Source organism: Eutrema salsugineum, unplaced genomic scaffold, assembly GCF_000478725.1.
Source record: "Eutrema salsugineum unplaced genomic scaffold, Eutsalg1_0 scaffold_28, whole genome shotgun sequence".
In the NCBI taxonomy this organism is placed as follows: domain Eukaryota; kingdom Viridiplantae; phylum Streptophyta; class Magnoliopsida; order Brassicales; family Brassicaceae; genus Eutrema; species Eutrema salsugineum.
In genome coordinates this window covers 199,577-220,132 of record NW_006256770.1, presented here as the reverse complement: position 1 = coordinate 220,132, position 20,556 = coordinate 199,577, and the positions used below count along the sequence as shown (strand labels likewise).

Here is a 20,556-nt window from a genome sequence, read left to right as displayed (position 1 = left end):
TCTTAAACCTTTGCAAGTTGAGTAGATTAGCATGATTAATGATGAGAAATGGAGATGGAGATGATAGATTTAAAAGAAAACAGCTTTAAACACCCAGATCTCTTTAAACTCTCTTGATTAAACACTCAAATAAAAATATTTCTCTTCTTAATGGAGTCTTTTTTACCAAAGAGGCAAGAGACAAAGGGAATAAAACTTAATTCTCTCCCCAAAAAAACCCTAAAAAGTATTTATACTTCCTTAAAAACGAACCGGGTCAGCCCGGAACAAACCGGGTCCTGACCCGGCTTTAATGGATAAAGTGGGAATTACTGCGGGTCAGTCCAGTATGTCTCAGGTCGCACACCTAAGTCGCAGTAGATGAAGACTTGTCTTGTGAAGCCTGAATCGCCCTGTCTTAGCCGCACGCCTAAGTAGGAGTGTTTTGCGAGTGTTGCTGCGGCTTGGTCTCCTTCCTCTCCAACTCGCAGGGCTAAGGCGGTTTCTGGGGAATGTACAAAATGTGCGGGTTGGTCTCTATTGCACCCAGGTCGCAGGCTCAAGTCGGAGTGATTTGCGAGTGATCGTGCGGCATAGTTCCAGGCGCGGCTAACTCGCATGCCTAAGTCGCACGATTGTGGACTTAGCATTTCTCTTGCTCTTGAGCTTCAGACCTCTTCCAGTGATAGTTTACCCGCACATATCAACTCGCAGCATCAGCATTCAGGCGTTCATCTTCAGGCCTGCGGGTTAACCAAGTCGCAAGACCATCTCGCAGCATCCAGAGCAGCTTAGACCACTTCGCATTCCGGAGAGTGTAACTCCTATGAGACTTGTCCGAATTGAATGATTTCGGTTGCAGAAGACAGAGGACTCATTTATCTCCAACTTTGGTGAAGGAATCTTCGGTGCTTGGGAAGTGTAAGGCTTCCTGGAGGGCACATCTTTGCAGTGCATGTACGCGACCAGAGAGAGGCGTCTAGACATGTGTCCATTACGGAGACCGTATCGTTCTGCTCATAGATCCGAATTGAATGCTCTTGGACGTTCTGGAAAGAAGACTCAAATGTCTCTGGTTCTCATGAAGGACCCGGAAACTAAATCGGCCTGGAAGTGCACCGTCCTTCGCATCCTTTAGGACTGATCTGCTCGGTCCGGAATACCTGCGAGACTGGGGTTCCTTCCGACAAGCTTATCTCTCTGCTCACGCGTCCGAATTCCACGATTCCACTTGCTAAGAGACCGTGATGCAATGCTCTCCAACTTCTATGAAGCACCCGCCGTCTGAATCGGACCGGAAGGCTCCCCGGATAGGCGATTTCTAAGACACGTTCATACCCGGAGATTTTGGCCGATACACTTCATTCGCGGTACATGAAAATGGCCGGTAAAGCTTCCCGCGGTACATGGAAATGGCCGGTAAAACCTTCCTGGCCAGCGAGAATGGCCGATAATCTCCCAGGACCCAATTTTTCCACTTTTTCAAGCTTTGCTCACCATTCCACCTCCTGGATTCATCTTTTCAGCTCCACATTCACCTGATAGACACTCAAAACATGCAATAGACTGATTGGGACCTAATGCATCTCCTAAGTTCTAAAACAAACCCTAAGGACCTAAAATGCATGAAATAAAACATGATTTGGAATGATTTATGCAACCTAAATGATGCAAATTATGAACATATCAGTTATACACGGCTCGGCATCATTAATGAAAACACCTCGCCGTTATCATAAAACACGGCTCGGCATTGCCAATGAAAATCGTCTCGCCGTTATCATTAAACATGGCTCGGCATTGCCAATGAAAATCGCCTCGTCGTTATCATTAAACACAGCTCAGCATTGCCAATGAAAATTGTCTCGTCATTATCGCTAACCACGGCTCGGCGTCATCTAAACGAAGACGCCTCGTCGCCTATGCATTATCTTCGATCGTCACCTAGGCATCATTTTACTGTACTCATTGCCTAGACATCACCTCTCCTTGTCGCCTATCTCGACTCGTTGCCTAGGCATTATTTTGGCTCGTCGCCTAGGCATTATTTTGGCTCGTCGCCTAGGCATTATCTCGGCTTGTCGCCTAGGCATCATTTTGCCTTTTTCGCCTAGGCATCATCTTGCCTCGTCGGCATCATCTTGCCTCGTCGGGATCATCTTGTCGCCTAGCCATCATTGGCTCGTTACCTAGGCATCACCTCGCCTTGTCTCTTAGACATTAGGTCGACTCGTTTCCTAGGCATTATCTTGGCTCGTCGTCCATGCATTATCTCGGCTCGTCGCCTAGACATCATCTTGCCTCGTCGGCTAGGTGTCATCTTGTATCATTGTCTCACGATCATCGGCTCGTCGCCTAGGCATCATCTTACCTCGTCACCTAGGCATCCTCTTTCCTTGTTGCCTAGCCATTAACTCGGCTCGGCGGCTAGGCATCCTCTTTTGTTATCACCTAGCCGTCATCGGGTTGTCGCCTAAGCATCATCTTGTATCATCGCCTAGCCATCATCGGCTTGTCGCCTAGGCATCATCTTACCTCATCGCCTAGACATCCTCTTGCCTTGTCGCCTAGCCGTTATCTCTGTTCGGCAGCTAGGCATCCTCTTGCATTGTCGCCTAGCCATCATCTCGGCTCGTCGGCTAGGCGTCATCTTGGCTTGTTGCCTAGGCATCATCTTACCTCGTCGCCTAGGCATCCTCTTGCCTTGTCGCCTAGCCGTTAACTCGGCTCGGCAGCTAGGAATCCTCTTGCATTGTCGCCTAGCCATCATCTCGGCTCGTCGGCTAGGCGTCATCTTGCCTCGTCGCCTAGGCATCCTCTTGCCTTGTCTCCTAGCCATCGTCTCGGCTCATCTTCTAGGCACTGTTTTGCCTTGTCTTCTATGCATCTTTTAACCTTGTCGGTTTGGCATCTCCTGACTTAATCCAGTAACAAGCCGTATCTAGATCAAGTGCGTCGGCGTAACACTCTCCCCCGACAATATCAAACATGCCTCGGCAATGTATTTTCTGGAAAAGCTTTAGTATCAGTCTTTCTGTGCACCGTAGCACTATGGGCGTCTTGTCATTAAGAACGGCATAGTTTTCGCAAAACACCTCGTCGTTTATTAGGCTCGTCACAGTTTTCGCAAAACGCCTTGTCGCTTATTCGGCTCGGCACAGTTTTCGCAAAACGCTTCGTCGTTTATTCGGCTCAACACAATTTTCACAAAACGCCTCGTCGTTTATTCGGCTCGACACAGTTTTCTCAAAAACGCCTCATCATTTTAAAAGAAACTCGGGGAAAAACAGTTCGTCTGTCCCCGTTATCAAATCGCCTCGCGTAGACTCTTTCCCAAGGATATCTCATCAAGCAGCACAGACTGCGCCACGCCTCACCTTTAACGAAACGGCTCGACATTATCTTTTATCTTGAAACGCCTCGTCGCTAAACATAGCTCGGCACTACGTAAACACCACGTCGTTGAAAACAGCTCGGCGCTATCTTTGTCAAAGTAACCTCATCTTTTAAATGGCTCGGCATTTTCTTTCAAACAGCCTCGCCAAAAAGCGGCTCGCTATTATGCTTCGTCGAAGAACGGGTCGGCATTTTTATTCCCAAAATGCCTCACCTAGAATTGTTTCGCAACGGCCTAACTCGATGGTTTATCCCATGGCCAGAAGCAATGAACCTCGTCACTCTCGTCTCCGAAACTGACGACCTGGAGGGCTAACTGTTGGGGTCGGTTTCACCCCAAGCGGATAAAACCATCTCAAAAATGACTAAGTACTAGAGAAAACCGATTTGGCAAGAAGGAACAGCCGTCCACCGAATATGGGCCGAGCCGTCCCACAAAACAAGTGGGCCAAGCTGTGCTCACCAAGATGAGTGGGCCGAGCCGTGGAAGAAGACAAATGGGCCAAGCCGTGAGAAGAACAAAGAATGGGCCGAGCTGAGCAAGAGGAAGAATGGGCCGAGCCGCTTTTCTTCGTGTTGGGCCGAGCCAGTCCTTCTTTAATGAGATGAGCAAAGATTGTAAAGGACCTACGCCCATAAAAACCCTAGGCAAAGTGCTATGGCGGCGGCCGCTCGAAGCGATAAGGAAATATTCCAAAAATCATTCCCGAGATTCTCGGCTAGGCGGTTCATAGACTCTATATAAATAGTCGCTGTAAACAATTCATGATGTAATTTTTCACAACTCGAGAGCAATAAGACTAAAACACTTTTCAGCAAAACCTTTTTTTGATCTTACTATTCTTGCGATAAACCCTAGAAATTTCGGATCTCTTAAAGTTTTCCTTAACAAATTTTTGGTTGTGCGAGTTTTGGCTCACACATCTATCCTACGGAACCGGTATTATCCCTTTCCCTCTCTTTCACCCGCTCCAATCAGCGTCCTCGTAATGCGGTCCTGCAAAATCATAAGTTTATCAGTTGCTTGTCCAACCAAGTATTCATCTGTCACTAGTTGGCCAAAAGATATGAGGTTCGTATGAAATCTGTCAACAAGATAGACGTTTTTCAAAGACAAACTCGGTGTGAGATGAATTGTCCCCTGCTTCAAAGATATTGCATCTGATCCTGCTGGTAATATCACGGGAATATGAGGGATATCATGAATCTGCTGAAAGAGATCTCTGCGACCTGTCATGTGGTGAGTAGCGCTAATATCAATAATCTAGAAAAAAATAGTACCCTTACCACTGGAAGGAGTAGTAGATCGGCCAGCATTAAGGATACGTTGGACCATGTTCCACTGCTCATCGGTGAGGCTACTTAATCCTTGGCGATCACTATCAGTGATAACTGGAGGTACACCTGTGGATGCAGAGTTTGCTGTGGCAATCTCGGTGACGTTAGCTCTTGGAGGGTTGCCTCGTCCTCGACCCGCGGAAGCAGCATAGAGATCAGGTCTGTTGCGAGGCTTTTCACGCCACCATTTGGGATAGCCCACGATCTTGAAGCAGGATGTTGTTTCATGTCCTGTTTTGCCACAAGCGGTACATTGTTGAGAAGGATCCCGATTAACAATCCAGGTCCTTGAAGATGCAGTGGGATTCAGTTGAGTAGTGTCGCGAGTGAAAACTGGGTTCTGTTAGGATTGATTTGCTTGAGATGCAAAACTCATCACCGTGACTTCTTGAGCTGTATTCTGTTTGAGAGTCTCATTCTGGGAGATGGTTTGATAAACGCTGTCCAAATCGGGAAGAGGCGTGATAGCAAAAATTTGAGATCGTATGACTCCATGGATTCAATCATCGAGTCCGGAAAGAAAATCATGAATTTTGAGAATCTCTTTCTCCTTGTTGTGAGCAGTATTGAGATCAAACTCACACTTTGAGCATGTGCATACACTCTGCGATACCATCCCAAATTTTGCTTAAGCGGCTAAAGTAATCATCAACCGACGAACCGTTTTGTTTGCAGGTCGCCAAGGCATTGCGGAGTTGTTGTAGACGAGCTCCACTCTTCAAGGAATATCGTTTTTGATGATATCCCAAAAATCTTTGGCAACTTCTTGTGTGGAGATGGATGATCGGAGCTTCGGTTCAATGGTGAGCTTGATCCAACCAACAATAGGATGGTTGTTGGCAACCCAATCTTCAAGCGGAGAATCTCCGTCAGCAAGTCTAGGGATCGAGCCGTCCAGAAAACCGAACTATTTACGCGAGCTAAGCGCCATACGAAGGTTAAGCGCCCACTCGTCATAGTTCGAGCCATTGAGGAGTGGCTGGGAGATGATAGCACTAGGATAATCGCTAGGGCTGAGATCATAAGGAGAGGTGGTCTTGTAAGAGTTTTTCTGAGCCATCGTCGAAGAAGGTGATGCTCTGTTTTAATGAAAAAAAAAATACAGAGGCTTCGACGAAGAAGATGATGCTCTGTTTTAATTGATAAAAACAGAGCCTCCGAACACGAATCCATCGCGATTACGAGAAGAATCGAAGAAGAGAGAAAAATTTAAACTGGTGATTAAAGTTGTTTTTTGTTATGGCACTGATACCATGACAAACTTTTAGATCTATGAAATTTTGACTTGGTTTATTAACTTCACAATGTTGTGCTTATATACAAAAAGATATGGACGTAAGAAACATAAATACACGATGTGGGACAAAGTGATATTTTCTTAATTCTATGACTTCCTAATACTTTACAACATTTTTAAGAATCTAAAATGAGAAAAAGGTCGAACAACTAAATAAAAACAAGCCGTTGAAATTAAATGGGTTAATCGGTATAACAAGTGTGTGTGCTTTGTATTTAGACAACTTGGAAAGGTGGATGAGAATCTTTGGGAATCTCTTATAGACATGAATATTTAGAAGATTCTAATTGATTTAAACAGTGTGATACGATCTTCTCAAAGAAATCACGTTCAAAATCGGTAAGAAGTTGATAATCCTCGACTTCAATGTATCACGAAGTCGGATGCTAAGACGTGAGACAAATTTTAAAAATCTTTACGTCCTAAATTCACAACTAACAAATAAATAAGGCGATGACTAAATTACCATGTTAATCTGGTTAACTAAATTTTCATTTTGGACAATGATATAAATTAAATAAATTTTTTTTGTTAATGATTTTAATTAATCTTTATCTCGTTAAGGATTTAAATTAATCTAAGTTTTTTTTTTTTTAATTTTAGGATGAGACAAGTTCTAAATGATAATTCTCCAAGTGGAAAACCAGAAATGGTTTGGTTGATTATGTAATGCGAGAGAGTTAGTTTCACCAAATTTACTCTTGTTTAATGTCATCATTTGACTAATTTCCCTTTTTATATAAAAAATCGTTATATTTAAGAATAAAACATTCGTGGCAGTTAAACACGAAAACAGAACCCGTGACACCCAACAAAGACACGCAGCAACCGAAGTTGAAAAACTCAAAAAATTCGAAATAATTTATTTTATTGTCTGAACCAAAAACTTTAAAAGAAAATATCGGAAATACAACATAAACATAAAAATAAAATAAAATAAATAAATAACAACACATTATTTCCACCAAAGCCACAATTTTTTTCACGGTCTTTACTTTTCAGTAAAGCTAATGCTTACGACTCTATCAAACCTCACTTTTTCTTCCTCTTCTTCTGCTCAAAACCAATCTTCTTCCTTCTATTCCCGACATAACAACCTTCTCAAACTGTGATTTCAACACAAACATTAGTTTGATCCAACAATCGAACTCGGGTTAAGGTTCTTTACCCATCGCTGTCTTGTTCTATTCAACATTCGTTGCCAAAATTTCCGGCATTGTTCTCGGATTATGATTTTGTTTTCCCCGGAAGTGTTTTGTGTTTCTGAATTTAGATTTCATTTTCCTAAAATTTACTCACAGATTCTATTGTTCGTTGGAATTTGTTACTAAATTTGTATAGGGTAGTAATTGTTAGCAACTCTTTTGTTTTAGTAATTTAGGGTTTTGACTTCCACGAACTCTTTATCTAATTTTCTTAAAACGTATGGGGAATTTATTGGTATCGTCAACTCACATTGTTTTGTAAAACATTTGGAGAAGATGAGAATAATCGCCATTATTACTAATTTGTTTGGATTTAATTTTTTTTTGGATATTCTCGGACAGATCTGTGGATCCCTGGCATTCTGTCTTATTGTTTTTTTAATATTTATCTAATTTTCTTAAGCATTTTCCCATTGTGTTTGATATATACAGACAAAATGACGAGGGTTACACGCGATTTTCGGGATTCATTACACAAAGATGTTGTTCCAGCAGTATCAGCAGATGTGAAATTTGCTTCAAGTAGATTTCCTAATTATAGAATTGGGGCTAATGATCAGATATTTGATGTGAAAGATGACCCTAAAGTGCTGTCAATGAAAGAAGTTGTTGCGCGTGAGACAGCGCAGCTTTTGGACCAGCAGAAGCGTATGTCTGTTCGTGACCTCGCCAATAAATTTGAGAAAGGGTTGGCTGCAGCTGCTAAGCTGTCCGAAGAGGTCTGATATGTCCTAAAATCCTATGTTTGATGTCTTCTTTTTAAATTTGTTTCTATGTTTGTTCTTATATGTCTCATTCTTTTTTCATATTCTATTGGACTATGAATGGAGTTTAGAAGCTTCTCAATTTCTCTGAAGTTAAGTTAGACTTATATTCGTTTGTTAGGTTCTAAAATGATCGCGCGACGTTCTCTCTTTTGTTGGGTTCACATAGATTAAATGCGTCTCTGCCTTGTTACTAGCTAGTCAAACTTTGGTTGAAAATGAGTTGGCTTTGCATGTTTTATCTGAGAAATTTTTTGATGTACTTTCCTAATTAGTATTTTAAAAAGTAGCTTCTCATCTATAAGAAACATTTCTTGTTAAGAACCATAATACTATTTTGTTAGAAATACAGATTAGGAAGGCAATTCTAAGTGAAGATATGATGATTGAAGAATATTTAAAGCTAATTTGGTTGGTAATGAGTGCAGGCAAAACTCAAAGAAGCAACTTCCTTGGAGAAACATGTTCTTCTAAAGAAACTTCGAGATGCACTGGAGTCTCTAAGAGGACGTGTGGCAGGTAGAAACAAGGATGATGTAGAGGAAGCCATTGCCATGGTTAGTCTTTTATAGTCATCATATATAGCTCGGGCACGGTGTGATATATTCACTAGCATTTCTGAAAAGAGAAATCTGTTTTTCCCCTTTTGATATTGCTTCTTAAATTGTCTCGCAAACCCACCATCAGCATATTTTTCCACGTTCCTCTATTTCTTAATTATGTTTGCTAATTGTGGTCTCTGCTAGGTGGAAGCTTTAGCTGTTCAGTTGACTCAGCGAGAAGGAGAGCTTTTCATAGAAAAAGCGGAAGTGAAGAAGCTGGCGTCTTTTTTGAAGCAGGTAAAGCATGCTCTTTGAGACGGTCTCGGATTTTCTTTTCTCGTATATCTTTAGGTGAACAGTTAGGAAATGTCTGTGTCATTTCACCTGAAACAACAAGGTATTCTGAAATAGCAAATATGTTTTTGGTCAATGCTTACTACCGTGTAGTGTTTGTTAAGTCCTTAAAGTAGCCAGAGCTAGTGAGAGATTGTCCCGTTTGTTTTCATTAGTAATTCATCATCTATTACTTCTGATAAAGAATTACGATGTATTTCCTTACAGACATTATCTTTCATTTCCAATTCTCAATTAATTTTTTTAATCTTGCATGGGATATGAAGTTCTTTGGTTTCTTATCTGTGTTATTCTTCTGTTGTTCGTTTTAAATCAGTTGTTACCATTTCATTTGGTTTGGCTTAGAAAGTATGCAGATGTGTTCTAATTTTCTTGCTGATTAGTGGTAACATTCTTTAAATAGGCCTCAGAGGATGCTAAGAAACTTGTCGAAGAGGAAAGAGCTTTTGCGCGTGCTGAGATTGAAAGTGCAAGAGCAGCTGTACAAAGAGTGGAAGAAGCCCTGCGAGAACATGAACAGATGTCTCGAGCTTCTGGGAAGCAGGTACGTAGTGATATCCGGCTATCATAGTACTGGTCATATGCTTATAATGTTGATTTGTGTGCCATTGAAGATATCTCCAGCTTACGCTGATTTCACTTTTGCACATGTAAACAATGTTGTTGCTCTACTGTCTTGTCTGGTATATGTAAACATAGTATTGTTAACAATTGTATGTCAGGACATGGAAGATTTGATGAAGGAGGTTCAAGAAGCTAGGCGGATTAAAATGCTTCATCAGCCAAGCAAGGTGGGTAAATGAAAGGTGGTTTAATTGTAGGAATAAAATGGCTTGATTTGTCTGTCTAAGTCGATGCTTCTTTAGTATCTTAAGTTGTTTTTGATAGGTCAATCATGTGCTTTGTTTTAGGTGATGGACATGGAATATGAGCTTCGAGCACTGAGGAATCAGCTTGCAGAGAAATCTAAACATTTTCTTCAACTACAAAAGAAGGTTAGTTGAATTCTAGATGAACGCATTTCTGACTGTTATGGGGTTGATAGATGGATTCTGATACTGAATCACACTTTTCTACATATCAGCTTGCAATGTGCAGAAAGAGCGAGGAAAGTATATCGCTTCTATATGAAATAGATGGCACTGAAGCTCTAGGTTCTTGTTTGCGGGTCAGACCTTACTCTAATGATGCTCCTGATCTTTCAAAGTGTACGATGCAATGGTACCGTTCATCTTCCGATGACAGCAAGAAGGAGCTTATATCAGGTCCTTTCACCTTTTATATATATATATTTTTTTTTCTTTCTTTGATTAAATTGTCTTAAAATACTTTTTCTTTCACATAATATATGGTCATGGGTGAGCTTTTCCTAATTGAATTTATATTTTTTAAAAAGGCTGTGGTTCTGTTCTGAAATCTCAATTACAAATTAGATCTTACATCTAAAGATTTTGGAATCAGGAATGATAAATCTCAAATCGTTGGGTGTAATTATAGCCAAATCAAGTTGGAGGTTATTCTCATTGAGGAAAAATATTTCCTTATCTCAGGTGCCACAAAATCAGTATACGCTCCTGAGCCTTTTGACGTTGGACGAGCCTTGCATGCTGATATCATTTACGATGGCCATACGCTTTCATTATCCACAGTGGGAAAGATTGATCCAGGTTCGTTGTTCCTTGGAAAGGGTTCTTAATTATGTGGCCATGGTTAAATGCTTCGTGTAAGTTGTGTTGCTTAGTAGCTGTTCTAGTTATATTCATGGTTACCACTACTTACCCTATAAAGAAAATAAGAAAATATATCGAATTAACCATACATTACTCAATTATGAGAAAGTATACTTTATCAGTTTATTGAAAATGGTACTGATTTCATCATTACTCGATGAAAAGCAAGCTTTTTAAAAAGTTCTGATTTAATGCAGCTGCTGGATTGGGTAGCTACGTGGAGGCATTAGTACGGAAACATGATGTTGATTTCAATGTAAGCCTTCTCTTAAGCTATCGTATCTAGGATGGATTGGTACTAGTATTGGTTTTAAAGAATATATGTCATTGGTATATATATTATAGCAGCTTCAGAAGTCATTGCCCTTGTTGTAATTGACAGGTAGTTGTGACTCAGATGAGTGGAGAAGACCACACATCAGAATCTATCCACTTGTTTCACGTTGGTAAAATGAGGATAAAACTTTGCAAAGGAAAGACAGTGATTGCTAAAGAGTATTACTCTAGCGCAATGCAGGTAAGCGATACTCTTTTTTCGCCCTTAAAGCGTCATCTTTTTAGACACCTTAAAGTCATAATCTTTTGATCATATTTAATAGCTATGTGGGGTGAGAGGAGGTGGAAACGCAGCAGCTCAGGCAGTTTATTGGCAGGCAAAGAAAGGAGTGTCCTTTGTGGTTGCTTTCGAGTCTGAGAGAGAAAGAAACGCTGCGATCATGCTTGCACGCAGATTCGCTTGTGATTGCAATGTAAGTATTTATCAACGAAGATGGAGTTAAAAACTGTATGCTTTTTTGAAAAGAGGTGTTGGATTTTGAGTATGAAACTGATTGATGTGTTGCAGGTGACGCTTACCGGCCCAGACGACAGAACAGAGACGGATCTTAACTAAGTTTCCCTAAGAGGATTTGTTTTGTAGTTTATGATAGGGTTTAGGCATTTGTTTGATTGCAGTTTCTATGTCTGTTGTGTAAAAAAAGAAAGAATCAGTGAAGATGTTGTGGAATCTCTATATAACGGGTGGTTTGTTTCTTATTCATTTGTTTTGTGGCGTATCTTACTTGATTGAACACATTTGACGAATATAACGGAAGTGTTTTTACTACAAATGTTTTTAAATTTTAATAGGGTGAATTTTAAGAGCATGACTCTCTCTGTTTATAAGAAAGTTAAAGTGAACAAGAATGATTTTTTTTTTCTTTTTTTTTGTTATGATTCACATTTACACTATTCAAAAATAGTTTTTTGGTAGGAGAAAAAACAAAGAAACAAAAGGTCTATGACAAATTTTACTACACACTAGTTATAAAATATTTGTCTCCTAAATTAGCAATAATTTTTGTGTGTGCTTATTTTGTTGCATTTTGTTTTAGTTAGGACAGCTCTATCAGGGTGTCTTCCCATTTTTAGGGACAATTTCATTAGGCAAAAGTAATTAAATTTAAATGGAAAATCCAACATTTTTTATGGACCGATCCTTCGCTAATGAGCATAGGAGACGGTCTTGTTGGGCGACGTGGAGGATCGTTCTTTCTTTTTTATATGTTTTATTGCTTAAGGAGAAAAATCAGTTTCTCGTTCTCGATTAACTAAATTTTATGGGATTCAAAATGAGTTACACTAGTGGAGATGGTCTTACACCTCTTCTGCGTTGGTCAAAATCTGATTGAACATAGCAGTAGTTGTATGTTATTTATAAAAATATTTTAAGAACAAAGCTTTTGCCAATTAACTATAAGATATGTGACAAAATGATTAACAATTTAGTTATAAAAAAAAGAAATTAGAACACAATTTGTAGGAATCCAAGAGAAACTAAAAGAATGGAAAAGCAAAAAAGAAAACTTGTCCATTGTCATAACGGATTTTACAGAGATTCCAATCTAAAACCAAACAAAGAACACAGAGAGTAAAGCAAACATAAAGAGATCATCTTAGCTACATGATCAACAAGACTTGGGTTTGTTTCTTCATGAACAAGAAACAGATTAGTCCTCCAGCGAAGGCAGAAGCGCAACTTCACCGTTTTCTGAGACAGAGTATTTCTTGAACACGGCTCTTAACGCACTTTTTGGAGCTGAGTCCCTCAACTTCATCAGTATTTCCGCGTGCTCCCTGAAACCAAAACCAAACAATTTATAATTCCACGATTGCAAAAAAGAAACTGAATTAAACATAAAGTGGTGACTAATAGCTTACACTATCTCATCTTCCAAGTAGCCAGTGTGATGTTTCAAGGTCTCAGACCAACATGGTGTCTTTTTAAGGGCTTGACGCGCAGCATAAACCGCTGATGCAGCCAGCAACGAAGGACGGTTCAAAACAACCATAGGATATTGCATGAGTCCCAGCTCAGCCAAGTAAAACACCAGTTTCTCCATCTCAATGTCACAAGGAACCGAAGCTTTAACGTAACGCGCAAGGAAAACATAAGGCGTCGGGACAGTGATGTACCATTCCACTTGTCGTAGGATCGATTTCTCCATAGCCAAGACCTGTTCTCTGCAGTAAGCGTTGTCCGAGATGAGGACGAAATCATTAACCTCAGGAGCCCAAATCTCTTCGTACTTGCAGGCGATAAGCATGGCGCTTATTCCCAACAGCTGAAGCTCTCTTCTTGGGACCATTGAGGAAGATAGGAACCGGTCAACGAGGTTAATGGTGAGGTAAAGCGTCTCTGGCATCAACTCAAACTTCCTGTGAACGTCTATAAGCCAATCAATCAGAATCGATCTCATCTTCACATTGATTTCAGGTTGTGATCCCATATAGTCTCTGATTCTTCCTTCCTCTTCTACAGTCTTGTAAAACTTGAAAATGTCATCGACGTATTCGACTGCAGCAAGTTCGTTGTTCGCATCCGCAGCATCAATGTCGATCACAGCATCTTTGACTCCACTTGCAGCCTATTACAAGAAGATAAAAAGAGAATTTTAAAATCATCAAACAATGTGAAGTTAAACTCCACTGAAACGATTTGGAATTATAGTTACCTTGCTTCGAGCTCTTAATGTTGCTGTAAAAGTCTTGGATCCTCTTTTGCTAGCATGTGGTCTGCAAGATTTCTCATTTTCATCAGGGCTAATGATAATAACCTCGGCCTTTGACTGTTTCTGCTGCTGCGGTTTCGCCTTCCTCGCAAGATCCTGAAGATACGTGATACAGTTTTATGAGTTTCAAGAAAGTTTGGGAGAAAACTGAAGCATGATCAAAGAAAGAGATCAGAGATTTGAATTACCTTTCCGGTTGCAATTTCTCGATCGTTGACGAGATTTCCAATGTCTCCAAGAGCTTTTCGATTTTGTCTTCCATGTCCCGCAACATTCGTCGGTTTTACTTCGCCTAACATTTGCAATTACAGCACAAACCCATCAATAAAGATACTTAGTAATTTTGTTGTATATGTAACTTAACAGAAACTTTAGGACTCATAGATCAGATCGAATCAAGAGTTCTTTTCAATCTCAATAATAAAAAAAAAAAAGTAATCCTAGGCAGTTGCAAGAAATTTAGGAGAAAATCAAATAAAACATTACAGATTTTTACCAAAATTAAATTAAAAGGTAGAAGAACAGATCAATTGATCAAGATCCAGAACAAATTTCGAGTCTTCACGGTGATATCAGAAAAAATTAATTTGGTTGTATATGTAACCTAGCAAAATCAGATCAAATTCACTCAAGAACCAACGCAGTTGCAAAATATTCAGGAGAAAATCATAGAAAACATCGGAAATACTAACCAAAATCAAAATTAAAAAGTATAACACATCAATTAATCAAGACCCAGAAAAAAATTGGAAGTCAATACGAAGAAACCCAGAAACCAAAACCTGCAATTCCTCGCTGATTCGGAAGGTTAGAGACTCTAGACGCCATTTTTGAATCTTCTTCCTTTTCTGTGATCTGAAGTAACGCTCCTCCGATACTCGTTAACAGAGAAGAAAAGAAATCTCGGAGACGATTACTCCCCGTCTCCGCTTCAACCAAATCAGACGCCACTATCTCTCTCTCTCTGTGATCACTCTTTCCGGTTCAAACTTCTCTATTTTCTCGAGCGTAAAATTGTTTATGGTGGAGAAAGAAGATTCGTAGTGAAGGAGAGAGGCACTGTTTTATTTTAAAAAGAACGTTTTTAGCTCTCTCTTAACGGTCATGTTTTTTAGTGAATCGAATCTTCACCGTAGATTTAACTTTAACTAGGATCTAAGGGTTTGAAATTAGTTTTCGTAATAAATTGTTTATTGTTACTTTTTACTAGCCGTTGGAGACAAGAGGAGCCTAGGAGTGTGTAGCGTTTATAGTAAATACATATAACATATTTGTAAAGTTTTTTTTTATTAACAAAAACAAAAATTGTAAATTTCTTTGTTTGTTTTTTGGAATCAATCGACGGATACAAATAGACTTGGATTAGTAAAAGAAATAATTATACAGAAAGACACTTTTATATACTCTACTTACACTAAAAGACACCTCTAGTTATTGAGGCACTTTCATGCTGTGCAAAAATATTCATACCTTCATTAATTGGAACACTCATCTCTTCCAATCAATTTCTTTCATTTTACAACCCAAAAAAAAAAGATCATTTCCTCGATTTCGATGGCGAGCAACCCTTGACGACATCTCGTCGTTGCTATCAAAACCAAATCTATTTATCTCACCAACGGCGACTACATCCACCACAGCTGATTAACAACAAGGCCAGAACAAACAAGGAGAATATATCTCAGCAGAGATATTGACTCTGGCGAGTGAGTTTGGTCGACCTAAATACAAATGCTGCTCGGTACCTCTGTCTCGATGCCACAACATGGAGAACAAGCTTATATATGCGCCAGTATAGAATAAATTGTAAGTTTGCCTAGTTTCAAAATTGTATTTTTAGAAAAAAAATCTTGATTATCATATCGTTTGGATCAAATGTGATTTGTCATTGTTACAGTTTCAGGGCTATATAATCTCTCTATTACAAGTTAGATCTTGATTCTGAGACTGTTTTTGTTTAGCCAGACAAATTTTTAGGATTATTACAACTTGTCAGACAATTAGAACATGGACAAAGTAATGTGAACAAGTTAGTTTGGATAGCATATTGTGGATACAAACATTTGTCAACTATATCTATATACTTATTTGTGTAGTGATTTGCTTACGTGTCGTGCTCACAGCGAATTTCACAGCATTTCGCTTATGTGTTAGTTCTAGAATGAGTTTCGGCTGCAAAAAGACCGTTTAACCCTATTAAGAAATTACATGTTATTTTTTAATTGGTTCTTAACTGATGATGTGTAAATTTTTTTTAAAATAAACCGGTCTAAATTATTATGGTTTAATATTTAATTTCGTGGTCAACCAAACCGTTTAAATTTTTTTATAAAACCAAAATTTAGAAAAATTTTAACAAAAATGGTTTTTGATAAAAAAAAAAATTTATATATCTCTTAGTGTTTACAATTTCTTATGTTACCAAAATTTAGAAAAAAATCTAACAAAAATGTTAAGAAAACAAAAAATGGAATCTATTTAAAAAGCTATAGAATATCGTTTTAAAAAGCTATATAGTATAAATATCAGCCACTTTTCTCTACCTTTTTCACAACTTTTAAAATTGTTTAACCTCTTCCTTCTTCTTCATTCTAACTACTTATTTGTGTAGTGATTTGCTTACGTGTCACGCTCATAGCAAATTTCACAATCTTTCGCTTACGTGTCAGCTCCAAAATGAGTTTCGATTGCAAAAAGATCATTTAGTCATATTAAGCAATTACATGTTTTTTTTATTGGTTTTTATGTGATGATGTGTAAAAAAACTTAAAACAAACCGGTCTAAATTATTATGGTTTAATGTTTAATTTCATAGTCAATCAAACCATTTTTAAAATTATATAAAACCAAAATCTAGAAAAAAAATTAATCAAAACGTTTTTTTAAATGAAATATATCTCTCTTATGGAATGGTGTATAAAAGCCATCGACCATTTTTAAAAAAATTAGATCTAGGTTAGTATTTTCGATAATTATTATATATAGGTTAGTATTTATCATTTTTTCTGTTTTTGAAATTTAGAAAAAATCTAACAAAAATGTTAAAAGAAACAAAAAACAAAATATATTTAAAAATTAATGGACTGTCGTTTCAAATTTTTTTTTAAAAAAAATATCGAATAAAAAAGTTTAAAAAAAAAGAATCTATATACTTAATTAATGGAATGTCGTTTAAAAAAATTTCCGGTTTTCATAGGAAGTCTGGGATAAGGATGTTACAATTTCTGTATTCATGTTATTTATGTAAGATATGTTCGGTGATTAATGAATAACTAGGTGGGGGATCCGGGCTAAGCGCGGACTTGCGATACAAAGCTAATTACAAAAAATTATAGAGGTGATCATTGATAAGTAGGAAGTTTGTAAGTTATATATAGTCTTTTGAAATGATAAGTTTTAATATTCTCTTGCTCTAACATACTAACTATATATCATGAATAATTTTTTTTATAATGGTGAAAAGCTTAGATATTATATAAACATTTCAAAATTTCGAAGAGTATTTGTTGTTATTATGATATGTCTATTGTTAATAACCCCATAAATTTTGATAGTTGGTTAATAGTACTTTTGAAAAAAACACACCACTTTATCAAAAGTGACTATTACCGTTATGTGCATCAATATTTGCTGATGTACAACATTCCAATATTAAGTTGCAATTTGTTTCGGTGACCATTATAGTTTTGTACTTGATTTCCTTTATGTTTAATAAAAGTATCGATTCTCAACAATCAGGACAATCATTAATGGAAAAAAGAGAAAGAATATCAATTCTGAAGCATAAGTAAACCAAAGTGTCATTAAAATAAACTATTTAATTAGTAAACGTCTAAACTAAAACAAATAAAACAAACTATTGTTTCCTTACATTTTGGAAGATGGCCTTATATACAACGTTCAAAGTATTGTTTTGAGGTTTACCCATAGTATTTGTTATCAGAATCTTCAAACCAGCTCTCGAAGTAACATGTGATATAACCACATAAAGTTGTCCATGGGAAAATACGGGTTTTGGTAAATACAGTCCAACCTTTTGTAAAGTCTGTCATTGGCTACGTGAAATTGTCTATGCCTCATTGATTGCAAGCAAAAGCGGGGTTTGTTGTTTTCGTTTTACTAAGCTTCAGGTTTTAAATTTATAACCCCTAAATGTCTGCAAGTGCACAGATGTGCGCTGTAGTACTTAGGGTATCGATCCACAGAGACTTAGTTGTTTCAGTACGAATTCACGACAATGCTTAAATCAGACTAGAACTAAATAGGTTTGGGTTTTGGTTGTCACGAAATCTAAACTAGAAAGCAAAGCAAGTAAAAGCAATTGAAAAACGAAAGAAAATAAAACAAGTAAAAAGCGATTAAACCAGGGGCGAATGAAAGCAGGTAATAAGCGAATGAAAAGCAAGGGTTGTAAGCAATGAAAACAAAAGTTGGGCATCAAGGGGTTTCGCAGGGATTCATGGACTAAACTATATCGATTTTAAGCATGTGATAAAGGTAATCAACTACGTATGTTCTAGAACTCGAGGCACGAAAGTATGAATAGCCTACTTTTGCAGCACTAAACAACTATCTCTCGCAACACTGATCAGTTGGTTTCCACTCTGATCCTGGAAGGGAGAAGATGCAATAGCAGAACAAGACTCATCAACATTCACAACTCAACTACAGGTAGGTTTCCACTCCTATAGAATTATTGCTCGTTTCACCCTAGTTCAGACAATCAATGAAAACTTTCGCAACATATCATATCAGATCGGCTTCTAAGTGGCCAGCAGAGAATCACACAGTAAGATTAAAGGCAAACGAAAAATATCTAGAAGATTAATAATCCTAAATCTATCGATTCATAAGAAAAGACACATGAAATTCCCTTTGAAAAATCCATTTAAACCCAACTGGGTAACTACTCAAACATATTGTAACAAAGCATCATAAACGAAATTGAAAGTGCAGAAAATTAAAGAAAAGAAGGAAGAAAAACGAACAACAGAATCGACGGCGGAGGCGCGATGATGCCCTCCTGTGGCGGCTCCTCCTTCAAAAACGGCGGCCTCTCTCTAGGGTTTTTGAATCTGATACGATCCTAGGTGATCAACTCTGAAGAAAAGGCAACAGTTGCAGCGATTTTGTGGACAAACTATAGCGATGAGGTGATGGGGTGGTGATGATCGGTTCGATGGTGGCGATGGCTTGAGGATCGAGTCGAAGATGGTGATGGTGGTTCGGCGGATCGAGTGAGATTAGAGGGTGGATGTGGTGTGATAAGATGACATCGATGGAATGGAGATATAGAAGAATCTCTTGTAAACAAATTAGTTTTTAAGAGATTCGAATTTCAGAGTTTTTTAGTTCTCAGAAATCAAAGAGAGAAGAACACGTTAAAAGTTTGATCAAAATTCTTCACTGAATATGACATAGGCGATTTTCTCTTTTTATAGACTAAGAGAGAAAATCGCAGCCCTAATAACAAAACTACATGAAGTTTGAAATAAAACAACAAGAAGTTTAATTTAAAAATAAAACAGCGAGGCGTCCCTTCTAAACCTAAGTGGTGCGCCTAAAACACTAGTGCACAAGTCATTGTGACTTTGCACATTATTACCCATTAGTAACAACTTCTAAGTAACTCGACGTAGCAATGATTTCTGCCTCGTTAAAAACCTTGGAGAAGAACCTCCTTGCCTTCCAAAATCCTCACCAAGGAAAAGAGTACAGAATCATCACCTAAGTTACCTAGTCATTGTTACTGGGTTCTTCATTCTTCAAGATAGAGATGTTGAAGATGTGAGCTCCAGCCTCCAGTTGATCGATGTCCTCTGCGGCCATGAGTGCGTGAGCCTCCTTAGCCATCTCTCTAGCTCTGGAACGAGTGATCCTTCCAGCTACCTCTGGTTCCTCCTCCTCTGAGCTGGTCATGATCATATCATCCTCTCCCTCTTGAAAAGGATTTGTCCTCAAATCTGAATCTGCAACATAAGGAAGCAAGTCAGAAACATTGAAAGCATCAGAAACATCATACTTACCTTGGACATCAATCTGATAGGCGTTGTTGTTGATTCTTTTGATGACTGCGAATGGTCCATCAACTCTGGGCATTAGCTTGTTCTTTCGCTCAGCTGGAAATCGCTCCTTCCTCAGATGGATCCACACCAGATCTTCTTCTTCGAAAATCAGCTCCTTTCGTCCTTTGTTGGCATGCTTCTCATACTGCTTTGTCTTTTTCTCGATGTTCTCCTTAGCCTTAGCATATATTCTTTGGACCAGTTCAGCTTTCTCCTTGCCATTCAAGCTGCATTTTCCACTTAAAGGCAAAGGGATCAAGTCTAGAGGTGATTGTGGATTAAACCCATATACAATTTCAAAAGGAGAAAAGAGAGTAGCGGAATGCTTAGCGTGATTGTAAGCAAACTCGACATGAGGCAGGCACTCTTCCCATGTCTTGAGGTTACTTTTCACCAAAGTCCTTAGAAGTGTGGACAACGTTCTATTCACCACCTCGGTCTGTCCATCGGTCTGTCCATCGGTCTGAGGATGACACGTAGTCGAGAATGAGAGCTTTGTTCCCAGCTTAGCCCAAAGCGTTCTCCAAAAATGTCCTAAGAACTTCGTGTCTCGATCTGAAACGATAACCTGTGGCATTCCATGCAGTCTCACTACTTCCCTGAAAAACAAGTTAGCTACATTCACAGCATCATCTGTCTTGTGGCTAGCGATGAAGTGAGCCATCTTGCTAAACCTGTCAACAACTACAAAAATAGAATCTCTACCATTTCTGGTTCGAGGTAAGCCAACTACAAAATCCATAGCGATATTAGTCCAAGGTTGAGAAGGAATAGGCAAAGGAGTATACAAACCGTGAGGTTGAACTTTACTCTTAGCCATCTTACATACGACACAT

The 20,556-nt window shown here is 38.6% G+C and overlaps 2 protein-coding genes across 4 annotated transcripts; one reads left to right on the top strand and one right to left on the bottom strand.

Moving 5' to 3' along the window:
• Positions 1-7,023: 7,023 nt before the first annotated feature.
• Positions 7,024-11,715, top strand: LOC18015319 (stomatal closure-related actin-binding protein 1). 3 transcript variants are annotated; one of them, XM_024154799.1, is made up of 13 exons: positions 7,024-7,163; positions 7,648-7,934; positions 8,408-8,536; positions 8,726-8,818; positions 9,279-9,419; positions 9,598-9,666; positions 9,787-9,870; positions 9,960-10,140; positions 10,426-10,542; positions 10,803-10,861; positions 10,988-11,122; positions 11,205-11,354; positions 11,450-11,715. In XM_024154799.1, exons 2-13 carry the CDS (start codon positions 7,653-7,655, stop codon positions 11,495-11,497), a joined length of 1,488 nt encoding a protein of 495 aa, XP_024010567.1. In that variant the 5' UTR covers positions 7,024-7,163; positions 7,648-7,652; the 3' UTR covers positions 11,498-11,715. The 3 variants fall into 3 exon arrangements, with proteins under 3 accessions (XP_024010567.1, XP_006397374.1, XP_024010568.1); XM_006397311.2 differs by having other exon boundaries at positions 7,024-7,169; XM_024154800.1 differs by lacking the exon at positions 7,024-7,163 and having other exon boundaries at positions 7,653-7,934; positions 11,450-11,710.
• A 718-nt stretch (positions 11,716-12,433) lies between these two features.
• Positions 12,434-14,686, bottom strand: LOC18015318 (cyclin-B1-4). The gene is made up of 5 exons (XM_006397310.2): positions 14,438-14,686; positions 13,844-13,947; positions 13,599-13,751; positions 12,805-13,511; positions 12,434-12,720 (listed from the first exon to the last, which is right to left on the bottom strand). The coding sequence occupies exons 1-5, from the start codon at positions 14,481-14,483 to the stop codon at positions 12,594-12,596; spliced, it is 1,137 nt and encodes a 378-aa protein (XP_006397373.1). The 5' UTR covers positions 14,484-14,686; the 3' UTR covers positions 12,434-12,593.
• Positions 14,687-20,556: the final 5,870 nt, after the last annotated feature.

What these genes read in the sequence shown, in the direction of transcription:
- LOC18015319 (XM_024154799.1), top strand. Translation starts at nt 7,653, where the DNA reads ATGACGAGGGTTACACGCGATTTTCGGGATTCATTACACAAAGATGTT. An exon ending in TGCTTCATCAGCCAAGCAAG is followed by an intron (nt 9,667 to 9,786) that starts GTGGGTAAATGA and finishes GCTTTGTTTTAG; the next exon opens with GTGATGGACATGGAATATGA. An exon ending in AGTGGGAAAGATTGATCCAG is followed by an intron (nt 10,543 to 10,802) that starts GTTCGTTGTTCC and finishes GATTTAATGCAG; the next exon opens with CTGCTGGATTGGGTAGCTAC.
- LOC18015318 (XM_006397310.2), bottom strand. Translation starts at nt 14,483, where the DNA reads ATGGCGTCTAGAGTCTCTAACCTTCCGAATCAGCGAGGAATTGCAG. An exon ending in GAATCAGCGAGGAATTGCAG is followed by an intron (nt 13,948 to 14,437) that starts GTTTTGGTTTCT and finishes TGCAAATGTTAG; the next exon opens with GCGAAGTAAAACCGACGAAT. An exon ending in CATTAAGAGCTCGAAGCAAG is followed by an intron (nt 13,512 to 13,598) that starts GTAACTATAATT and finishes TTCTTGTAATAG; the next exon opens with GCTGCAAGTGGAGTCAAAGA.